The sequence below is a fragment of the Moschus berezovskii genome, chromosome 12 (assembly GCF_049115385.1).
Source record: "Moschus berezovskii isolate FMDL1 chromosome 12, NW_MosBer_1.0, whole genome shotgun sequence".
NCBI classification, from domain to species: domain Eukaryota; kingdom Metazoa; phylum Chordata; class Mammalia; order Artiodactyla; family Moschidae; genus Moschus; species Moschus berezovskii.
Genome location: NC_142471.1, coordinates 10,186,376 through 10,203,996, shown reverse-complemented (window position 1 = coordinate 10,203,996; position 17,621 = coordinate 10,186,376). Strand labels below are relative to the sequence as shown.

Sequence of the window (17,621 nt, the reverse complement as noted above, 5' to 3'; positions counted from 1 at the left end):
AATAAAACAGTCCATTTTAGGCAAATAGCAACTCATCTTTGCAAACCTATAAAGGATCCAACTTTTTCTCCTCTCTTTTATATTACTGATGATACAATTTACTTCTTTTTATGTCCTACACTCATTAATAATTTATATTTATAGTATCTATAATTCCTTTTACAGGCTTCCCTTGTAGCTCAGTCGGTAAAGAGACTGACTGCAATGCAGGAGACCTGGGTTCGATTCCTGGGTTGGGAAGATCCCCTGGGGAAGGAAATGGCAACCCACTCCAGTATTCTGGTCTGGAGAAGCCCATGGACAGAGAAGCCTGGCAGGCTACAGTCTATGGGGTCGCAGGAGTTGTACAAGACTGAGAGACTAAGCATACATAATTCTTTTACTATTTTCTTTCTTTAACTTCTGTACTACAGTGAAGTGATTGATACACCACCCTAATACTTCTCTGCGTCAGACTGTCTTTGTTTCTCTAACACCAGTGTAGTTGTATTTTTGTATGTTGTCTTGTTGCTGATCAGCATCTTTTCATTCCAGCTTGAAGAATTCCTTTCAACATTTCCTACAAGGCAGGTCTATTGGTGGTAAATCCCTCAGCTTTTGTCTGCTGCTGCTGCTGCTGTGTCACTTCAGTTGTGTCCGACTCTGTGTGACCCCATAGACAGAAGCCCACCAGGGTCCCCAGTCCCTGGGATTCTCCAGGCAAGAACACTGGAGTGGGTTGCCATTTCCTTCTCCAATGTGTGAAAGTGAAAAGTGAAAGTGAAGTCGCTCAGTCGTGTCCGACCCTTAGCGACCCCACGGACTGCAGCCCACCAGGCTCCTCCATCCATGGGATTTTCTAGGCAAGAGTACTGGAGTGGCTTGCCATTGCCTTCTCCGCAGCTTTTGTCTGGGAAAGGCTTTATGTCTCCTTGATATCTGTAAGGCAACTTTGTTGCATAAAGTATTCTTGTCTGGCAATTTTATCTCTTAACACTTTGAATATGTCATTCCATCCTCTCTTGCCCCATAGAGATTTCTGTTGAGAAATCAACTAGTAGCTTAATGGGATCCCTTTGTAGGTTATTTTCTTTCCCCCTAGTTTTATGTAGGATGATTTCTTTCTCATTGATTTTTGACAGTTTCACTGTAATGCATCTTGTAGAAGGTCTTTTTACATTGAGATAATAGGGCATTCTTTTAGCTTTATGGACTTGTATGTCCAAGTCTTTCCCCAAAGCCTGAGATGCCATAAAATATAGTTTCTTTAAATTCTCCTTCTCCCTCTCCTGTCCTGAAACCCAAGTATTCAGATATTTGTGTTTCTGATAGAATATGTTAGTTTTTATAGGCCTTCGTCACTCTTTTAATCTTAAATGTCCCCTCCTCTGGTAACTGCATTATTTCTTTATTCTTATCCTCCAGGTCATTGACTCTTTCTTCCTGGTCTGCTCTGCGACAGATGCTGTCTTCACTTGATCCATTGAATACTTTAGTTACACTGTTCCTGTTTCCTTTTATACAAAAGGCCTCCTACATACAAATGAGTTCTATTACCAGTGACTTTGTAAGTCAAGAAAAGTTAGCCCAGGTAGCGGAGAGGGCAATGGCACCCCACTGCAGTACTCTTGCCTGGGAAATCCCATGGACAGAGGAGTCTAGTAGGCTGCAGTTCATGGGGTCGCTAAGGGTCTGACATGACTGAGCGGCTTCACTTTCACTTTTCACTTTCATGCATTGGAGAAGGAAATGGCAACCCACTCCAGTGTTCTTGCCTGGAGAATCCCAGGGACGGGGGAGCCTGGTGGGCTGCTGTCTCTGGGGTTACACAGAGTCGGACACGACTGAAGTGACTTAGCAGCAGCAGCAGCAGGTATCTAACTAACACAATCGCTATATGGTACTGTAATAATATTTTCACACAAATAATACATGAAAAACAAACACAAAAAATAAAGAAAAGATTTTTAATCTTATAGTACAGTACCTTGAGGGCTTCCCAGGTGGTGCTAGTGGTAAAGAACCTGCCTACCAATGCAGGAGACATTAAACACAGGTTTGATCCCTGGGTCAGGAAGATCCCCTAGAGAAGTGCTCGGCAACCCACTCCAGTATTGTTGCCTAAAGAAGCCCATAGACAGAGGAGCCTGGCAGGCCCTGATTCACAGAGTCACAAAGAGTTGGACACGCCTGAAGTGACTCAGCAATCAAGCATGCACAGTACCTTGAAAAGCACAGTGGTACAATAGTGTGCATACAGGGGCTGGCATCGAGTGAACAGGCAAGAAGAATTACTGACTCGGGGAGGGAGGGGGGTAGGAGACAGTAGAGCTGAAGGACTGTTACAGCAGAAGACAGAGGGGAGGGCATGCTGCAGTTTCACTAATGCCTGACATTTGGTGGCACAGGTTCTGGTTCCTTGCTCAAACTAGATGCACGTCTGCATCTTTGAAAGTTTGCAACTTGAAGGTTTATATATGCGGGACTTAACTGTTATATGGCTTTAGTCTCAAAAATTAGTCCTACATGTTCTACAAGTTTGTACAATGTGTTTTTAATACTTTTTTAAAATGGAGGACCCAGTAAAAATGTTTGTTGGCCTAATAGATCTGCTAGAATTAGCATTTGTATAGCAACCACACTATTTGTACTTTAGTTTTATATTTATCTGGGGGGACGGAAGAAAATTATGGAATAGCTACGTGTACGTTGGTTTTCCCTTGTGGCTCAGCTGGTAAAGAACCCGCCTGCATTGCAGGAGACCTGGGTTCAATTCCTGGGTTGGGAATATCCCCTGAAGGGAAAGGCTACCCACTTCAGTATTCGGGCCTGGAGAAGTCCATGGACTGTACAGACTATGGGGCTGCAAAGAGTCAGACACGACTGAGGGACTTGCACTCACTCTTAGGTACTTTGTTTTCATCTCCATGATAGTACTTGGCAAACTTCCAAGGCATGCTATTTGCAATATACAAACCCCAAAAGAGTGGTTTGAATACTTAACAAAAAAGTAACAAAATAGAACACCTATAATTCATTAAGCATTTAACTGATTTAATCCCTAAAACTTCCCTATTAATACCTGTGAGGGGGTAAGAAAGCTGAAGTTTTAAGAAGTTAAAACAAGGTCACAGAGGTTGCAGTACAGTAGGCAAAATAACTCCCAGAGCATCCCACGGCTCAGTTTTCTAAACTTAAAGTGAGAGTGGTAACGCTGACTGCATAATTCCTCCTAAAATAGATTTTCTTTGTGAAAATGAATAAAACGATACATTTTCTGATGAAAAGGGGGAAACCACATACCATAAGGATGTGGACACATGTGCTCACACACACACAAGGAAATATTTTGTGAGCATGTTTCCCCTTTGGGCTCTGTGATGGAAACTCTCACCCCACCACCATAAACTTGATGTAGCCCCGACATTAAAGCAGCATGTTTAAATTCTGAATCTGAATTTTATAGCTTATGTGTAAGCACGGAATCTAGGATTCCATTGAGAGTTATGCGGGTAGAGTAACACTAAAGTAATGCATGGACCATTTAACATTGCTTAGACATGCAACTTACTTCTTTGGCAGCTTCATTTTCTTCACCTTTTCTTCAGCGTGTTCATCTGATATGCCCACATGACATCCTAAAGCCAACAATGTCCTGGAAAACAAAACCAAACATAAATTTCAATAATCCCTTCTCTATGTCCACAGTAATCCAATATAAAAGCAGCTGGGAATGAAGTACAACAGTTCACCTTAAATGCAGAGAGGTCTTTTGCTTTCAAGCAAAAGGAAAGCTTACTTACTTGTAAATTATTTACTACTGAGTAATGAGGAGGACCCCGGGAGTTGGTGATGGACAGGGAGGCCTGGCGTGCTGTGATTCATGGGGTCGCAAAGAGTCGGACATGACTGAGCGACTGAACTGAACTGAACTGAATGAGTAGGACATTTGAAAACTGAATGTTTCAAACACAAAAAGGAAAATATTGAAAAGTCTCTCTCCAATCCCATCTCTCCAATTTCTGGTCCCTTCTCTAAAGGAATTGGTTGCTAATAATTATTGGCTGTCCTGCTAGAATCTATGCATGTTCTAAAGCAGATTTTTATGTGTGTGTTTGTGAATGTTGTTGCTTTCCTTCTACTCAGTTGTAAGAGACAGTTTTCCACAATTTTCTGTCTTGACATCACAATATAACTTTGATACACAATATGACTTTGATCATTATCCTTCATATACAGCTGGTTTATTTTTCAACAGTTCTGAAGTGTTCCAATCACTGGATATGTCACACTGTTTAATCCAATTTTCTGTCCACAATTTTTGTTATTACAAACAATGCTGCAGTGAATAACCTCATACATTGAACACATGCACTGTAACCTACAGAATGAAATACAGAATGAAGCAGGCAAAGGCTAACAGAGTTTTGCCAGGAGAACGCACTGTTCATAGCAAACACCTCTTCCAACAACACAAGAGAAGACTCTACACGTGGACATCACCAGATGGTCAACACCAAAGTCAGATTGATTATATTCTTTGCATCCAAAGATAGAGAAGCTCTATACAATCAGCAAAAATAAGAATGGCAACTGACTGTGGCTCGGATTATGAACTTCTTATTGGAAAATTCAGACTTAAATTGAAGAAAGTAAGGAAAACCACTAGACCATTCAGGTATGACCTAAATCAAATCCCTTACGATTATACAGTGGAAGTGAGAAATACATTCAAGGGATTAGATCTGACAGACAGAGTACCTGAAGAACTATGGACGGAGGTTCATGCATATTGTACAGGAGGGAGGGATCGGGAACATCCCCAAGAAAAAGAAATGCAAAAAAGCAAAATGGTTGTCTGAGGAGGCCTTACAAATAGCTGTGAAAAGAGAGATGCAAAAGGCAAAGGAGAAGAGGAAAGACATACCCATTTGAAACGCAGAGTTCCAAAGAAGAGCAAGGAGGAAGAACAAGGAAGAAAGTCTTCCTCAGTGATCAATGCAAAGAAATAGAGGGAAACAATAGAACGGGAAAGACTAGAGATCTCTTCAAGAAAATTAGAGATACCAAGGGAACATTTCATGCAAAGATGGGCTCGATAAAGGACAGAAATGCTATGCACCTAACAGAAGCAGAGATATTAAGAGGTGGCAAGAATACACAGAAGAACTGTACAAAAAAGATCTTCATGACCCAGATAATCACGATGGTGTGATCACTCACTCACCTAGAGCCAGCCATCCTGGAATGCAAAGTCAAGTGGGGCTTAGGAAGCATCACTACGAACAAAGCTAGTGGAGGTGATGGAATTCAAGTTGAGCTATTTCAAATCCTAAAAGATGATGCTATGAAAGTGCTGCACTCAATATGCCAACAAATTTGGAAGACTCAGCAGTGGCCACAGGACTGCAAAAGTTCAGTTTTCATTCCAATTCCAAAGAAAGACAATGCCAAAGAATGCTCAAACTACTGGACAATTGCACTCATTTCACACACTAGTAAAGTCATGGTCAAAATTCTCCAAGCCAGGCTTCAACGGTACATGAACTGTGAACTTCCAGATGTTCAAGATGGATTTAGAAAAGGCAGAGGAACCAGAGATCAAATTGCCAACATCCATTTGATCATCGTAAAAGCAAGAGGGTTCCAGAAAAACATCTATTTCTGCTTCACTGACTATGCCAAAGACTTTGACTGTGTCAATCACAAACAAACTGTGGAAAATTCTTCAAGAGATGGGAATACCAGACCACCTGACCTGCCTCTTGAGAAACCTGTATGCAGGTCAGGAAGCAAGTAAGAACTGGACATGGAACAAAAGGCTAGTTCCAAATCGGGAAAGGAGTACAACAAGGCTGTATATTGTCACCCTGCTTATTTAATTTATATGCAGACTACATCATGAGAAACACTGGGCTGGATGAAACACAAGCTAGAATCAAGATTTCCGGGAGAAATATCAATAACCTCAGATATGCAGATGACACCACCTTTATGGCAGAAAGTGAAGAAGAACTAAAGAGCCTCTTCATGAAAGTGAAAGAGGAGAATGAAAAAGTTGACTTAAAACTCAATATTCAGAAAACTAAGATCACAGCATCTGGTCCCATCACTTCATGGCAAATAGATGGGTAAACAATGGAAATAGTGACAGAATTTATTTTTTTGGTCTCCAAAATCACTGCAGATGGTGACTGTAGCCATGAAATTAGAAGATGCTTGCTCCTGGGAAGAAAACTTATGACCAACCTAGACAGCATGTTAAAAAGCAGAGACGTTACTTTGCCAACAAAGGTCCATCTAGTCAAAGCTATGGTTTTTCCAGTTTATGTATGGATGTGAGAGTTGGACTATAAAGAAAAATGAATGTCAAAGAATTGATGCTTTTGAACTGTGGGGTTGAAAAACACTCTTGAGTCCCTTGGATTGTAAGGAGATCCAACCTGTCCATCCTAAAGGAAATCAGTCCTGAATATTCATTGGAAGGACTGATGCTGAAGGTGAAACTCCAATACTTTGGCCACCTCATGCGAAGAACTGACTCATTTGAAAAGACCCTGATGCTGGGAAAGATTGAAGTTGGGAGGAGAAGGGGACCACAGAGGATGAGATGGTTGGACAGTACCACCGACTCAACGGACATGAGCCTGAGTAAACTCCAGGAGTTGGTGATGGACAGGGAGACTTGGCGTGCTGTAGTCCACGGGATCACAAAGAGTCAGACACGACTGAGCGACTTAACTGAACTGAAATGTAACCTTCATCTGTAGGATAAATTCCCAGACACGCAATTACTTGGTCACAGGGGATATACATTTCAGAGTTTGACAAATATTGCCAAATGTCTTTAAAGCTGGTGATCATTTATATTCCCATAAGCAATGGATGACACTTCCTATTTCCCATGCCTGTTCCAGCAGAGTTGTCCATTAATATGCTAATGAGATCTCATTTATAGTTTTAATTTGCATTTTTCTTAATACAGTTGCATTTGAGCACCTTTTTCCTCTGCTTCACCGATATCTGTACTTCCTTTCTTATGAAAATATTCCTTGTTCACTTTTCTGTTAGATTTGGGCTTTATTGTTGCAGTTTATAATCTCTTCAAATACACAAGATATGTTACAAATATTATATAATACTTAGAGATTGGGCTTCCCTGGTAGATCAGTTAGTAAAGAAACCACCTGCAATGCAAGAATCTGCCTGCATTGCAGGAGACCTGGGTTCGATTCCTGGGTCAGAAATATCTCCTGGAGAAGAAAATGGCAACCCACTCCAGTATTCTCGCCTGGGAAATCTCATGGACAGAGAAGCCTGGCAGGCTACAGTCCATGGGGTCACAAAGAGTCTGACAGGACTGAGCACCTGCAGCACCACCAGAAAAAGATTACCCATTTGTTAAACTGTTTCAAGGAAATACCCGTGCTTTTTATACAACAGGGTCAGGGAGGCCATGTATATTAAGATTAGGCCTTTAACGTTATTTCCCAGATGGATACTCAGTTATCCATAAAATATTTACTGAATAATCCATTTAAAAAATTTATTGGAGTATAGTTTCTTTACATGTTAGCTCCTGCCATACAGCAAAATGAATCAGCTATATGTATATGCATAACCCCTCTTTATTGGATTTCCTTCTCATTTTGGCCACTATGGAGAACACTATGGAGGTTTCTTTAATAAAGTAAAACAGAACTTCCATATGACCCAGCAATCCCACTCCTGGGCATATACCCAAAGAATACCTTAATTCCAAAAGATACATGCTCCCCAAAGTTCACTGCAGCACTATTTACAACAGCCAGGACATAAAAGCAACCTAAAGGTCCATCAACAGAGGAATGGAAAAAGAAGATGTGATATATACAGGGAAATTACTCAGCCATAAAAAAGGAATGAAATTGTGCCATTTGCAGAGACATGGATGGACCAAGAGACTATCATACAGAGTGACATAAGTCAGAAAGAGAAAAACAAATATCATGTATTAATGCATATATATGGAATCTAGAAAAATGGTACAGATGAACAATTCCTTTTTACCACTGATTTGAAATGCTACTTTTCTGATATACTTAAGTCCCCTTATGCTTTTAAATCCTTTTCTGGACTTTCCAGTCTAAAAAAATCTCCTTTTTACATAATACATTGGGATTCCAATTTGCCAATAACAGTTTTTCCATTGTTGAGACACTCTGTATTGTTTTTTTACTTCTTTTAATGAATTACCTTTTGTTGATTTTCCCAAGAAAGACCATCATCATTCACATTTAGAATTCAACCTTAAAAGTCCCCAGACTTAGGCAGAACAACATCCTTTAGTATTCCTGATAATAAGTGGTTCTACCTACTTCAATAGAATAAGATGCAATGGCATAAACTTTTTGGACGACAATTTCTAATGTCTGGTCAGTTCCAAAAGGAAAGGTCAAGTATCTAAAATCCATTTACACTTACCCCCCTTAACATTTTAAAAAGTGACAATCTGGAGATAGAAATAGATATGCACACTTAAACATCCTATTAGTAAGTTGAATTTTAGATTATATACAGCAAAAGTGAGATGGACTGTTAAACTGCAAGAGCAGGAACTAACTGAAGCTGTACAGTTATTTAAAACATGTGCCAAATAAGGGGCTTCCCTGGTGGCTCAGTGGTAAAGAATCTACCTGCTAATGCAGGAGACACGGGTTTGATCGCTGATCCAGGGAGATCCCACATGCTGCAGGGCAACTAAGCCTGTGGACCACAACTACTAAGCCTGTGCTCCAGAGCCCAGGAACCGTGACTGCTGAAGCCTGTCTGCCTAGACACTGTGCTCCACAAGAGAAGCAGCCTCAATGAGAAGCCCGCACACCATGATTAGAGAAAGCCCATGCAACAACGAAGACCCAGCACAGCCAAAACGAAATAAATGAAAATATTTAAAAAAAAAAAAAGAATGTGCCAATTAAAATGAGATAGATCAGCAATAGAAAAATAGAAAACTGACTCAGAACAAACACAGGTCATTCTTGTTCAAACACTGCCCAGGGAATAGAAACTTCCCTGCCATCATCTTCCATTCACTTTATCTATTCGGTAAGTATCTTTTGAATTCCACTGTGTGCCAGGTCCCATGCTAAGTTCGGGGATAAGCTAACAGGCCAGTGAGGACTACGACAAAAGTTAATTATAAGGCAGTGTCTTGCTTGTGGTGACAAATATATAGGGCTATGAAAGGGTCAAGCAGGATGCCAAACCAGCTCTTAGGAACTCAAGGATGACAATAATGAGATTTATCTCAAATCCAGGTTACTAAACTTCCAAGTGCATGCCTACTAAGAAATCTGATTAGAACATAGAGAACCCTGCCTAATATATTAAGTATGGGTAATGACTATCATTGAATGACCATCACTACAATCCAGTTTTAGAATACTTCCATTATTCCATCAGATTCTCCAAGCCTGTTTGCAGTCATTCATCATTCCCACTCCAAGCAATCATTAATCTGTTTTCTGTCTCTATAGAATTTCCTTTTCTGAATATTTCATACAGATAGAATAATATTAAATCTTTCACGTCAGGCTCCTTTGACTTAGCATAATGTCTTTCAGGTTTATCCATGCTGTAGTATATATTAACAGGATATTTCCTTTTATTACTCAATAGTATTACATTGTATGACTGTATAACATTTTGTTTATCCATTCATCAGTTTATTGAAATTTGCAGTTTCCAGTTTGGGGCTGTTACGTATGATGATTCTATGAACACACTTTGATGAACGAAGGTACAAGTCTTTGTGTCAACATAGGTTTTTATTTCTCTTGTGTAGCTATCAGTTCAGTTCACTTCAGTCGCTCAGTCATGTCCGACTCTTTGCGACCCCATGAATCACAGCACGCCAGGCCTCCCTGTCCATCACCAACTCCCGGAGTTCACTCAAACTCATGTCCATCGAGTCGGTGATGCCATCCAGCCATCTCATTCTCTGTCGTCCCCTTCTCTTCCCGCCCCCAATCCCTCCCAGCATCAGGGTCTTTTCCAGTGAGTCACCTCTTTGCATGAGGTGGCCAAAGTACTGGAGTTTCAGTTTTAGCATCAGTCCTTCCAATGAACACCCAGGACTGATCTCTTTTAGAATGGACTGGTTGGATCTCCTTGCAGTACAAGGGACTCTCAAGAGTCGCCTCCAGCACCACAGTTCAAAAGCAGCAATTCTCCGGCGATCAGCTTTCTTCACAGTCCAACTCTCACATCCATACATGACCACGGGAAAAACCATAGCCTTGACTAGACGGACCTTGGTTGGCAAAGTAATGTCTCTGCTTTTTAATATACTATCTAGGTTGGTCATAACTTTCCTTACAAGGAGTAAGCGTCTTTTAATTTCATGGCTGCAATCAGCATCCACAGTGATTTTGGAGCCCAAAAAAATAAAGTCTGACACTGTTTCCACTGTTTCCCCATCTATTTCCTATGAAGTGATGGGACCAGATGCCATGATCTTTGTTTTCTGAATGTTGAGCTTCAAGCCAACCTTTTCACTCTGCTCTTTCACTTTCATCAAGAGGCTTTTTAGTTCCTCTGTGTAGGTATGGAGGAGGGGAATTATTTTGTAGTTGTTCAGTCACTCAGTCATGTCCCGAGTCTTTGCGACCCCGTGGACTGAAGCACACCAGACCTCCCTGTCCGTCACCATCTCCCAGAGCTTGCTCAAAATCATGTCCACTGAGTCAGTGATGCCATCCAGCCCTCTCGTCCCCTGTTGTCCCCTAGTCTGACACTGTTTCCCCGTCTACTTGCCATGAACTGATGGGACCAGATGCCATGATCTTAGTTTTCTGAAAGTTGAGTTTTAAGCCAGCTTTTTCACTCTCCTCTTTCACCCTCATCAAGAGGCTCTTTAGTTCCTCTTCACTCTCTGCCATAAGGGTGGTGTCATCTGCATATCTGAGGTTATTGATATTTCTCCCATTAGGCTGTATCATAAATTTATGTTTAACCTTCTAAGAAACCACCAAGTGGCAGGGCCATTTTACATACCCACTTGTAATACATGTAGATTTCAGTGTTTTTCTGTATTTACAACAATACTGAGTGTATCTGTCATTTTGACTATGAACATTCTAGTATGTGTGGTTTTATCTCATTATGATTTAATTTGCATTTTCATAATGACTAATGATGTTGATCCTCTTTTCATGTGTGTATTAGGCATTTACATATCTTTATTAAAACATGTTCTCAAATGTTTTGCCCATTTTTAACTGGGCTGTATGTATTCTTATTATGTAGTTGTAAGAATTACCTATATATTCTGTGTACAAGTTCTTTATTGGCACATGTATGATTTACCACAAATCCAACAAATATAAACTTACATGATCTATAAATATTTCCTCCCACTCTGTGCCCTATGTCTTCATTTTGTACACGGTTTCTTTTGTAATACAAGGGATTCTGCTTTCAATGAGATCCAAAGTATTGATTTTGTTTCTTTTAAAGATATTTTTAATACTATATCTAAGCACTTTATGTCTAAGTCAAGGAGATTTTTGAGTGAGAACAACGAATCTTTTAAGAAATCTATTTAATACTATTAACCACACCAAGTTCTTTGAGTAAGAACTGTTTTGTCTTTATATGATCTTTTTTAAAAATTGGGGTATAGTTGCTTTACAATGTTGTGCTAATTTCTGCTGTACAACAAACAGAATCAGCTATATGTATACATGTTTCTCCTCCCTCTTGGCTCTCCCTCCCACATAACCCCCATTCATTCGATCCATCTGAGTCACCACACCACAGAGCATTAAAGTTAAAAGCTTTTGCACAGCAAAGAAAACCATAAATGAACTGAAAAGACAACCTTCAGAATTTGAGCAAATATTTGCAAATGAAGCAACTAACAGGGATCAATCTTTAAAATGCACAAACAGCTCATAGAGTTCAATATCAAAGAAACAAACAACTCAATCAAAAAATGGGTGGAAGACCTAAATAGACATTTCTCCAAAGAAGACATATAGATGGTCTTTATGTAATCTTAATATTAAGACAATTTTATTTGACTTAATACTGTTCAATTCACCCTTTTAAATGGTTTTAAGGTCTGCAGAAGATTGGGAGAGAGCAGTGTGAGCCGTAAAGCTTGTGCAGAGGTTAACAGACAAGAACAGAGTAGGAGAAGTGGAAAAGAACGTGCTAGGGGTCAGCTCGCCATCTGATTCCTCTGTTTCCCACAGTAACTTACATATGCATTCAGTACATCTTGACTATGAGATTAAGTGGCAATAATGGTTCATGTGGCATTTTATTACTTCAAGTATAAGGCCACCGACAAGAAGAGGAGACAGAATGGCACAAAGCCACAGAGAGAACAGAAGGCACCCTGTTTCTATGGTAAGCATTTGCTATGTAAAAGCCTGCCTAGCGACTGAGTTTTATTGCTTATTTGTTGCTTCATTCATTTGACAAATATTACCGAGCTCTGTGTAAAGTTCAAATGACGACTAAAATCAAGTGAGATGCCTGCCCTCAAGAAACTTAGGTCTGGGACTTCCCTGATGATCCAGTGGTTAAAAATCTGCCTTGCAATGCAAGGGGACATGGGTTTGAGCCCTGAGATAGGGAACTAAGATTCCACATGCCTCAGAGGAAGTAAGCCCTTATGCTGTAACTACAGAGCCCTCACACCACAATGAAAGATCTGCAGGATGCAACAAAGATTCTGCATGCTGCAACTACTAAGACCCGACTCAGCCAAATAAATAAATGAATGAATAAAAAAAAAATTAAGAAACAAAGAAACTTACATAATAGGTCTGGTGGAGTACAGCAGCCATCCTGTGATTATACATAGAAAGATTCTCTGCTGAGAGATACAAAAGGGCTGATTGCCTATCAAAGGGGGCTTTATTGAGTCAAGCAACTCAGCAAATGCTGCCTGAAGTGACTTGAGATCTAAAGGATAAGAATAGGGCTTGGAGGAGAACATTACAGAAAGTGGACACAAAGGGGAAAGGAACATGCAAAGAGGCAAAACAAAGGCTAGTGTGATATCAAGCAAGGGAAAATAAAAGCAGCCTCTTATAAGATGACGCTGGCTAGAAGGGAAGGAACTTGAAGGACCATTAAGCAAATTAGGGTATTGTCTTTATCTCAGGAGCAATGAGAAGGAATTCAAATACCACCTAAATATTTGGGAAAAGTTCAGCAGGCTACAGAGAGCAGAATGTGTAAGAGAAGAGCTAGGTTACTATTTCAACTGTATCTGTCAGGATAGTTTTATAGTTTCAGGTGGGGCGTAGCGGTAGCTTAGGCTAAAGACATGCTGCTGCTGCTGCTGTTGCTAAGTCGCTTCAGTCGTGTCCGACTCTGTGCAACCCCATAGACGGCAGCCCACCAGGCTCCCCTGTCCCTGGGATTCTCCAGGCAAGAACACTGGAGTGGATTGCCATTTCCTTCTCCAATGCATGAAAGTGAAAGTGAAGTCGCTCAGTCGTGTCCGACTCTTTGAGACCCCATGGACTGCAGCCTACCAGGCTCCTCCGCCCATGGGATTTTCCAGGCAAGAGTACTGGATTGGGGTGCCATCGCCTTTTCCACTAAAGACATGGAAGCAACCTAAATGTCCATTAACAGATGAATGGATAGAGAAGATGTGATATATATACAAACACACAATGGAACAATTACTCAGCAATAAAAAAAGAATGAAATAAGCTATTTGCAGCATCACGGATGGACCTAGAGATTATCATACTAGGTGAGACAAGTCAGAAAGAGAAGACAACTACTTTATGATACCACTTATATGTGGAATCTAAAGTATGACACAGAGAAACAGACCCACAGACATGGAAAACAAACTTATGGTTAGCAAAGGGGAAAGCGGGGAAGGGATAAATTAGGAGGTTTGGATTCATGTATCACACTAATACATACAAAATGATAACCAATAAGGACCTACTGTATAGCAGAGGGAACTATACTTAATATTTTACAGTAACCTATAAGGGAAAAAAATCTGAAAAGAGTGTGTGAGTGTGTGTGTGTGTGTGTGTTTAGATACCTGAATCACTGTGCTATACTCCTGAAATTAATACAACATTGTACATCAATTATACCTCAATTTAAAAAAAAAAAGGCAGCTTAGGCCAGGGTGGTCCAGTGATGCTTTGAAAGAGGATGTCAGAATTTCTGCAGTGCTGTACAACGTACAGATGACCATTCAAATCTGGAAGTTAGCTGTCTTTGTCAACAATTTACAAGACAAAAATCACATGAAGTGCAACAACAAAATAATCATATTCACATGAAATCACCACAAATCCAAAATAAGGAATATTCTGAAATAATCATTTGCTTATTTGTTACTTGGCACTCCTTGGGATTTAATTAGTAAAGTTGCTAATCTCCCCCACAGTATATATATAAAAGAAAAAACACCTAAACTTGATAGAGTGCTTCTTCTTTTAGACATGATGGTGCTAGAGGCTTTATCAGTTGTGTGTCATTTAATCTTTACTACAATTTCATGAGGTAGATATACTATGATCCTCATTTTAAACTGATGCTATTAATAGAAAGTCTAAGGTTCAGAGATACTAAGATTCCCTCTGGGAAGCAAGTCCTTAAATCTGAACCATCCAATCATCTAGATTCCTTGTTCTTATCCCGTCTGTTCTAGTGCCTGTAACTAATCAAGGGAATAAAAGAAACACAGAAAGTACTATACTTTCTTTAAACTACTGAAATTGGGCATAGTTTGAATTTTGGAGAATAGGAGCTCTATTTTAAATTTTAAAGAAACAAGTGAAATGAGTTCATCATAACACCATGTAAATATTAAGAATGAGTTCTTGAAAAGGTTTATTAGCATTCACCATAGGCAACAGCACCATGGTACGGGCAGTCTTATGATTAATCAAACCAGCCACCAGGAACTGAAAGGAATGAGACTAGATTACGAGTAGCAGTCAAAGGCTCGACATGCCAAATGTGAACATGCAGACTTCTACATCACAAGTTACCCAGGATTTGCCTAGCTGGCTTAGCTGTCAATTGTTAAATTGTTAAAATTACAGGGAACGTACCACAAATTTAATGAAATTATCTTAGGCCATGAACTCTCAATAAAAGCATTTTGTTTTAAGAGATGGATAAATAATGGGCTGTCATGAATTACCAAGCTAAATGTGCAAGCTTCACATCAAGATCACGGAGGAGGACAGGAGATGTGAAGAGGAGGCACACGGGTCACAGGGATGTGTTCTGTGGCCCTTATTTCAGAGAAGCGTCAGTAGTTCACCCGTAGTGACTTCTCCATTTACTCGGTTTGCATTCTTACATTCCTGTCCCTTTTAAGCTACTGCTGCTGCTAAGTCACTTCAGTCGTGTCCGACTCTGTGTGACCCCATAGATGGAAGCCCACCAGGCTCCCCCGTCCCTGGGATTCTCCAGGCAAGAACACTGGAGTGGGTTGCCATTTCCTTCTCTAGTAGAGCCTAAACTCAAGGCCCTATTTACTTACTTAGTTTCATAATGAAAATCACTACATCATCTTTGCAGATATATACCTGGGCTGAAATCAAAGAACTTGAAACTGTTTATGTTTTAGATCTTTGGTAAAACAATTTCAATAGAAATAGCTCTTTACACTTAACAAAACTGAAACAAAAAATTGGAAAAAAAAGTATTGTTTCATTCCTAACACAAGCAGGTATTAGGATCAGTGATCTACTGGAACATTCAGTTCTTCAAGTCCAACAAGGATGGAAATGCACAAAACTATATACTTAGTAAGTACTTCATAAGTACTTGCTATTTGACAACTGTCTAACCATTACTGAGTTAGTGAAAGGATCCCGTTTTCTTATCATGGATCAGTAAGTTTTATAGTAAAAAACAGTTCTAGATGAGAAGCTAGAGAAACTGGATCCCTGTTCTAGCACAGCTACTAACTAACTGTCAAGGTATTTGACAACTCCATGAGAATCCTCAGCTGTGACATCACTGGTAAATCTGAAATAATAACACACAGTCCAGGGTGCTATTAGGAAGATTAACCCAATATCTGTAAGTGAAAAGCAAAAGCTCTAAATAAATAAATATAATAATTAGTACAACGCAGCACATGGTATTAGTACTAACACTAATAATGCATGTGATTATTCAAAGCTCAATGCAATACCTTAACTGGTACAGAAGTTCTGAAACACTCGTTTTAGTATTGTCACTTATCTTGTCACCCACCAGTAACGATTTATGACTGATAATCTCAGAAGTACTGAATACAATGGTAAAATCCTTATATTCCCAAACACCCATAAACATCCATAGAGTACCCTTCAGGAAACACATAAAGTCATGACATGCTCAACGCCTGGTCCAAACAAATACTGATTCAATTCACCAATGCATTATAAAAAAAGTCTAACTGGAGCTAAAATAAATTTAATTGTAATATCAACACCTTGTTTCCTTCAGGGAATACAGAGAAGAAAATGAGAAATTTAAGAAACTCACTTCAGGGTCTCCAGCGACATCTGTAAATTATAATTGCGTTCCTGTTCAGGCAGCTTGGAGAACTCCACCAGACACGGGTGCTGTCTCTTATTGTCATCTCTAACCTGAAACAGAACAGGAAATTGGCATAAAACAGTTTCTAAGATCATATACTCGTGACGGTTATCCAATTGCATGGAGGAAAGTGAAGTGGGAAGCAAGAAGGGAAACAGACCTTCATCCCACCAAGGCTGCCTCTGTCATCCCTCAGGCATGGCTACTGCTCAAGGTCAGTGGTAAACCTGGCATTGTCTGGGCTACCTTACATCTTCTCCTTGCCAACATTCCCAGTCAGTCCCAGCTTTCATGTCTGCTCTGCCCTGAAGCCTCCATGCCCACTCTCACAGCAACTTACAGCCTTTGCTTCAACCTTACTTTCTCAATGTGGCTTGTCCTGCCCACCTTCCTAATCTGCCAATCTGCTACTTATCTGATTTTTTCTTTCTGTAACTGTTACCACTGGCTAACAAACTAGGGTCTTATTTATGGGGTTGTCTATCTCCCTGCAACTGCAAGAATGTAAGACCAAAGGAATAGGGACTGGCCTCTTCTGTTCTTTGATAATGTATTCTCAGCACCGAGAACACGCCTGGCACACAGCAGGCATGCAACAAATGCTTTGTAAACTGAAATGAACTCTAGGTAAGAAGGTGTAGCAATAACTCAGTTGTTATTGTTGCATGTTTAGACACAGATTAGAGACATCAGTTAACATCATGACTGATTGATACAAACTCGTGGCAGTGGCTCCTTCCAGCTGTTCATTTCATCCCATGTGAGTTACTTCTGCTCTTACAAGTCACTCCAGTGGCTTACCAAAGCCAGGTAATACCCCACAGATACTTTTCATATTCATCCTTGAAAGTGCTAGCAATCAGAATAAACTAAATTCAAGATTTTAGGACTGAATTAATTAGAAAGATGGTCTATATCCTTGCATTAGTAATTAGATTTTTGTCTTCTTAGAGGCCTAAATTACACAAGCTTACAGCCGCGGTGTCACCTGAATCACAGTCATATGCTCTTGGGGAACAAATTACTCCCTGGGAATAATTACCAAGTTTTATAAATGTCACATA

At 40.0% G+C, this 17,621-nt stretch overlaps 1 protein-coding gene across 1 annotated transcript in view; it reads right to left on the bottom strand.

The window, feature by feature from the left end:
- RYR2 (ryanodine receptor 2) overlaps positions 1-17,621 on the bottom strand; it is a 537,004-nt gene that overhangs the window by 341,871 nt on the left and 177,512 nt on the right. Inside the window, exons 22-23 of the mRNA XM_088842508.1 lie at positions 16,504-16,607; positions 3,551-3,634 (exon numbers count right to left, since the gene is read on the bottom strand). Of these exons, the coding sequence (XP_088698634.1) occupies positions 3,551-3,634; positions 16,504-16,607 (188 nt within the window). The remainder of the gene's footprint in view (positions 1-3,550; positions 3,635-16,503; positions 16,608-17,621) is intronic.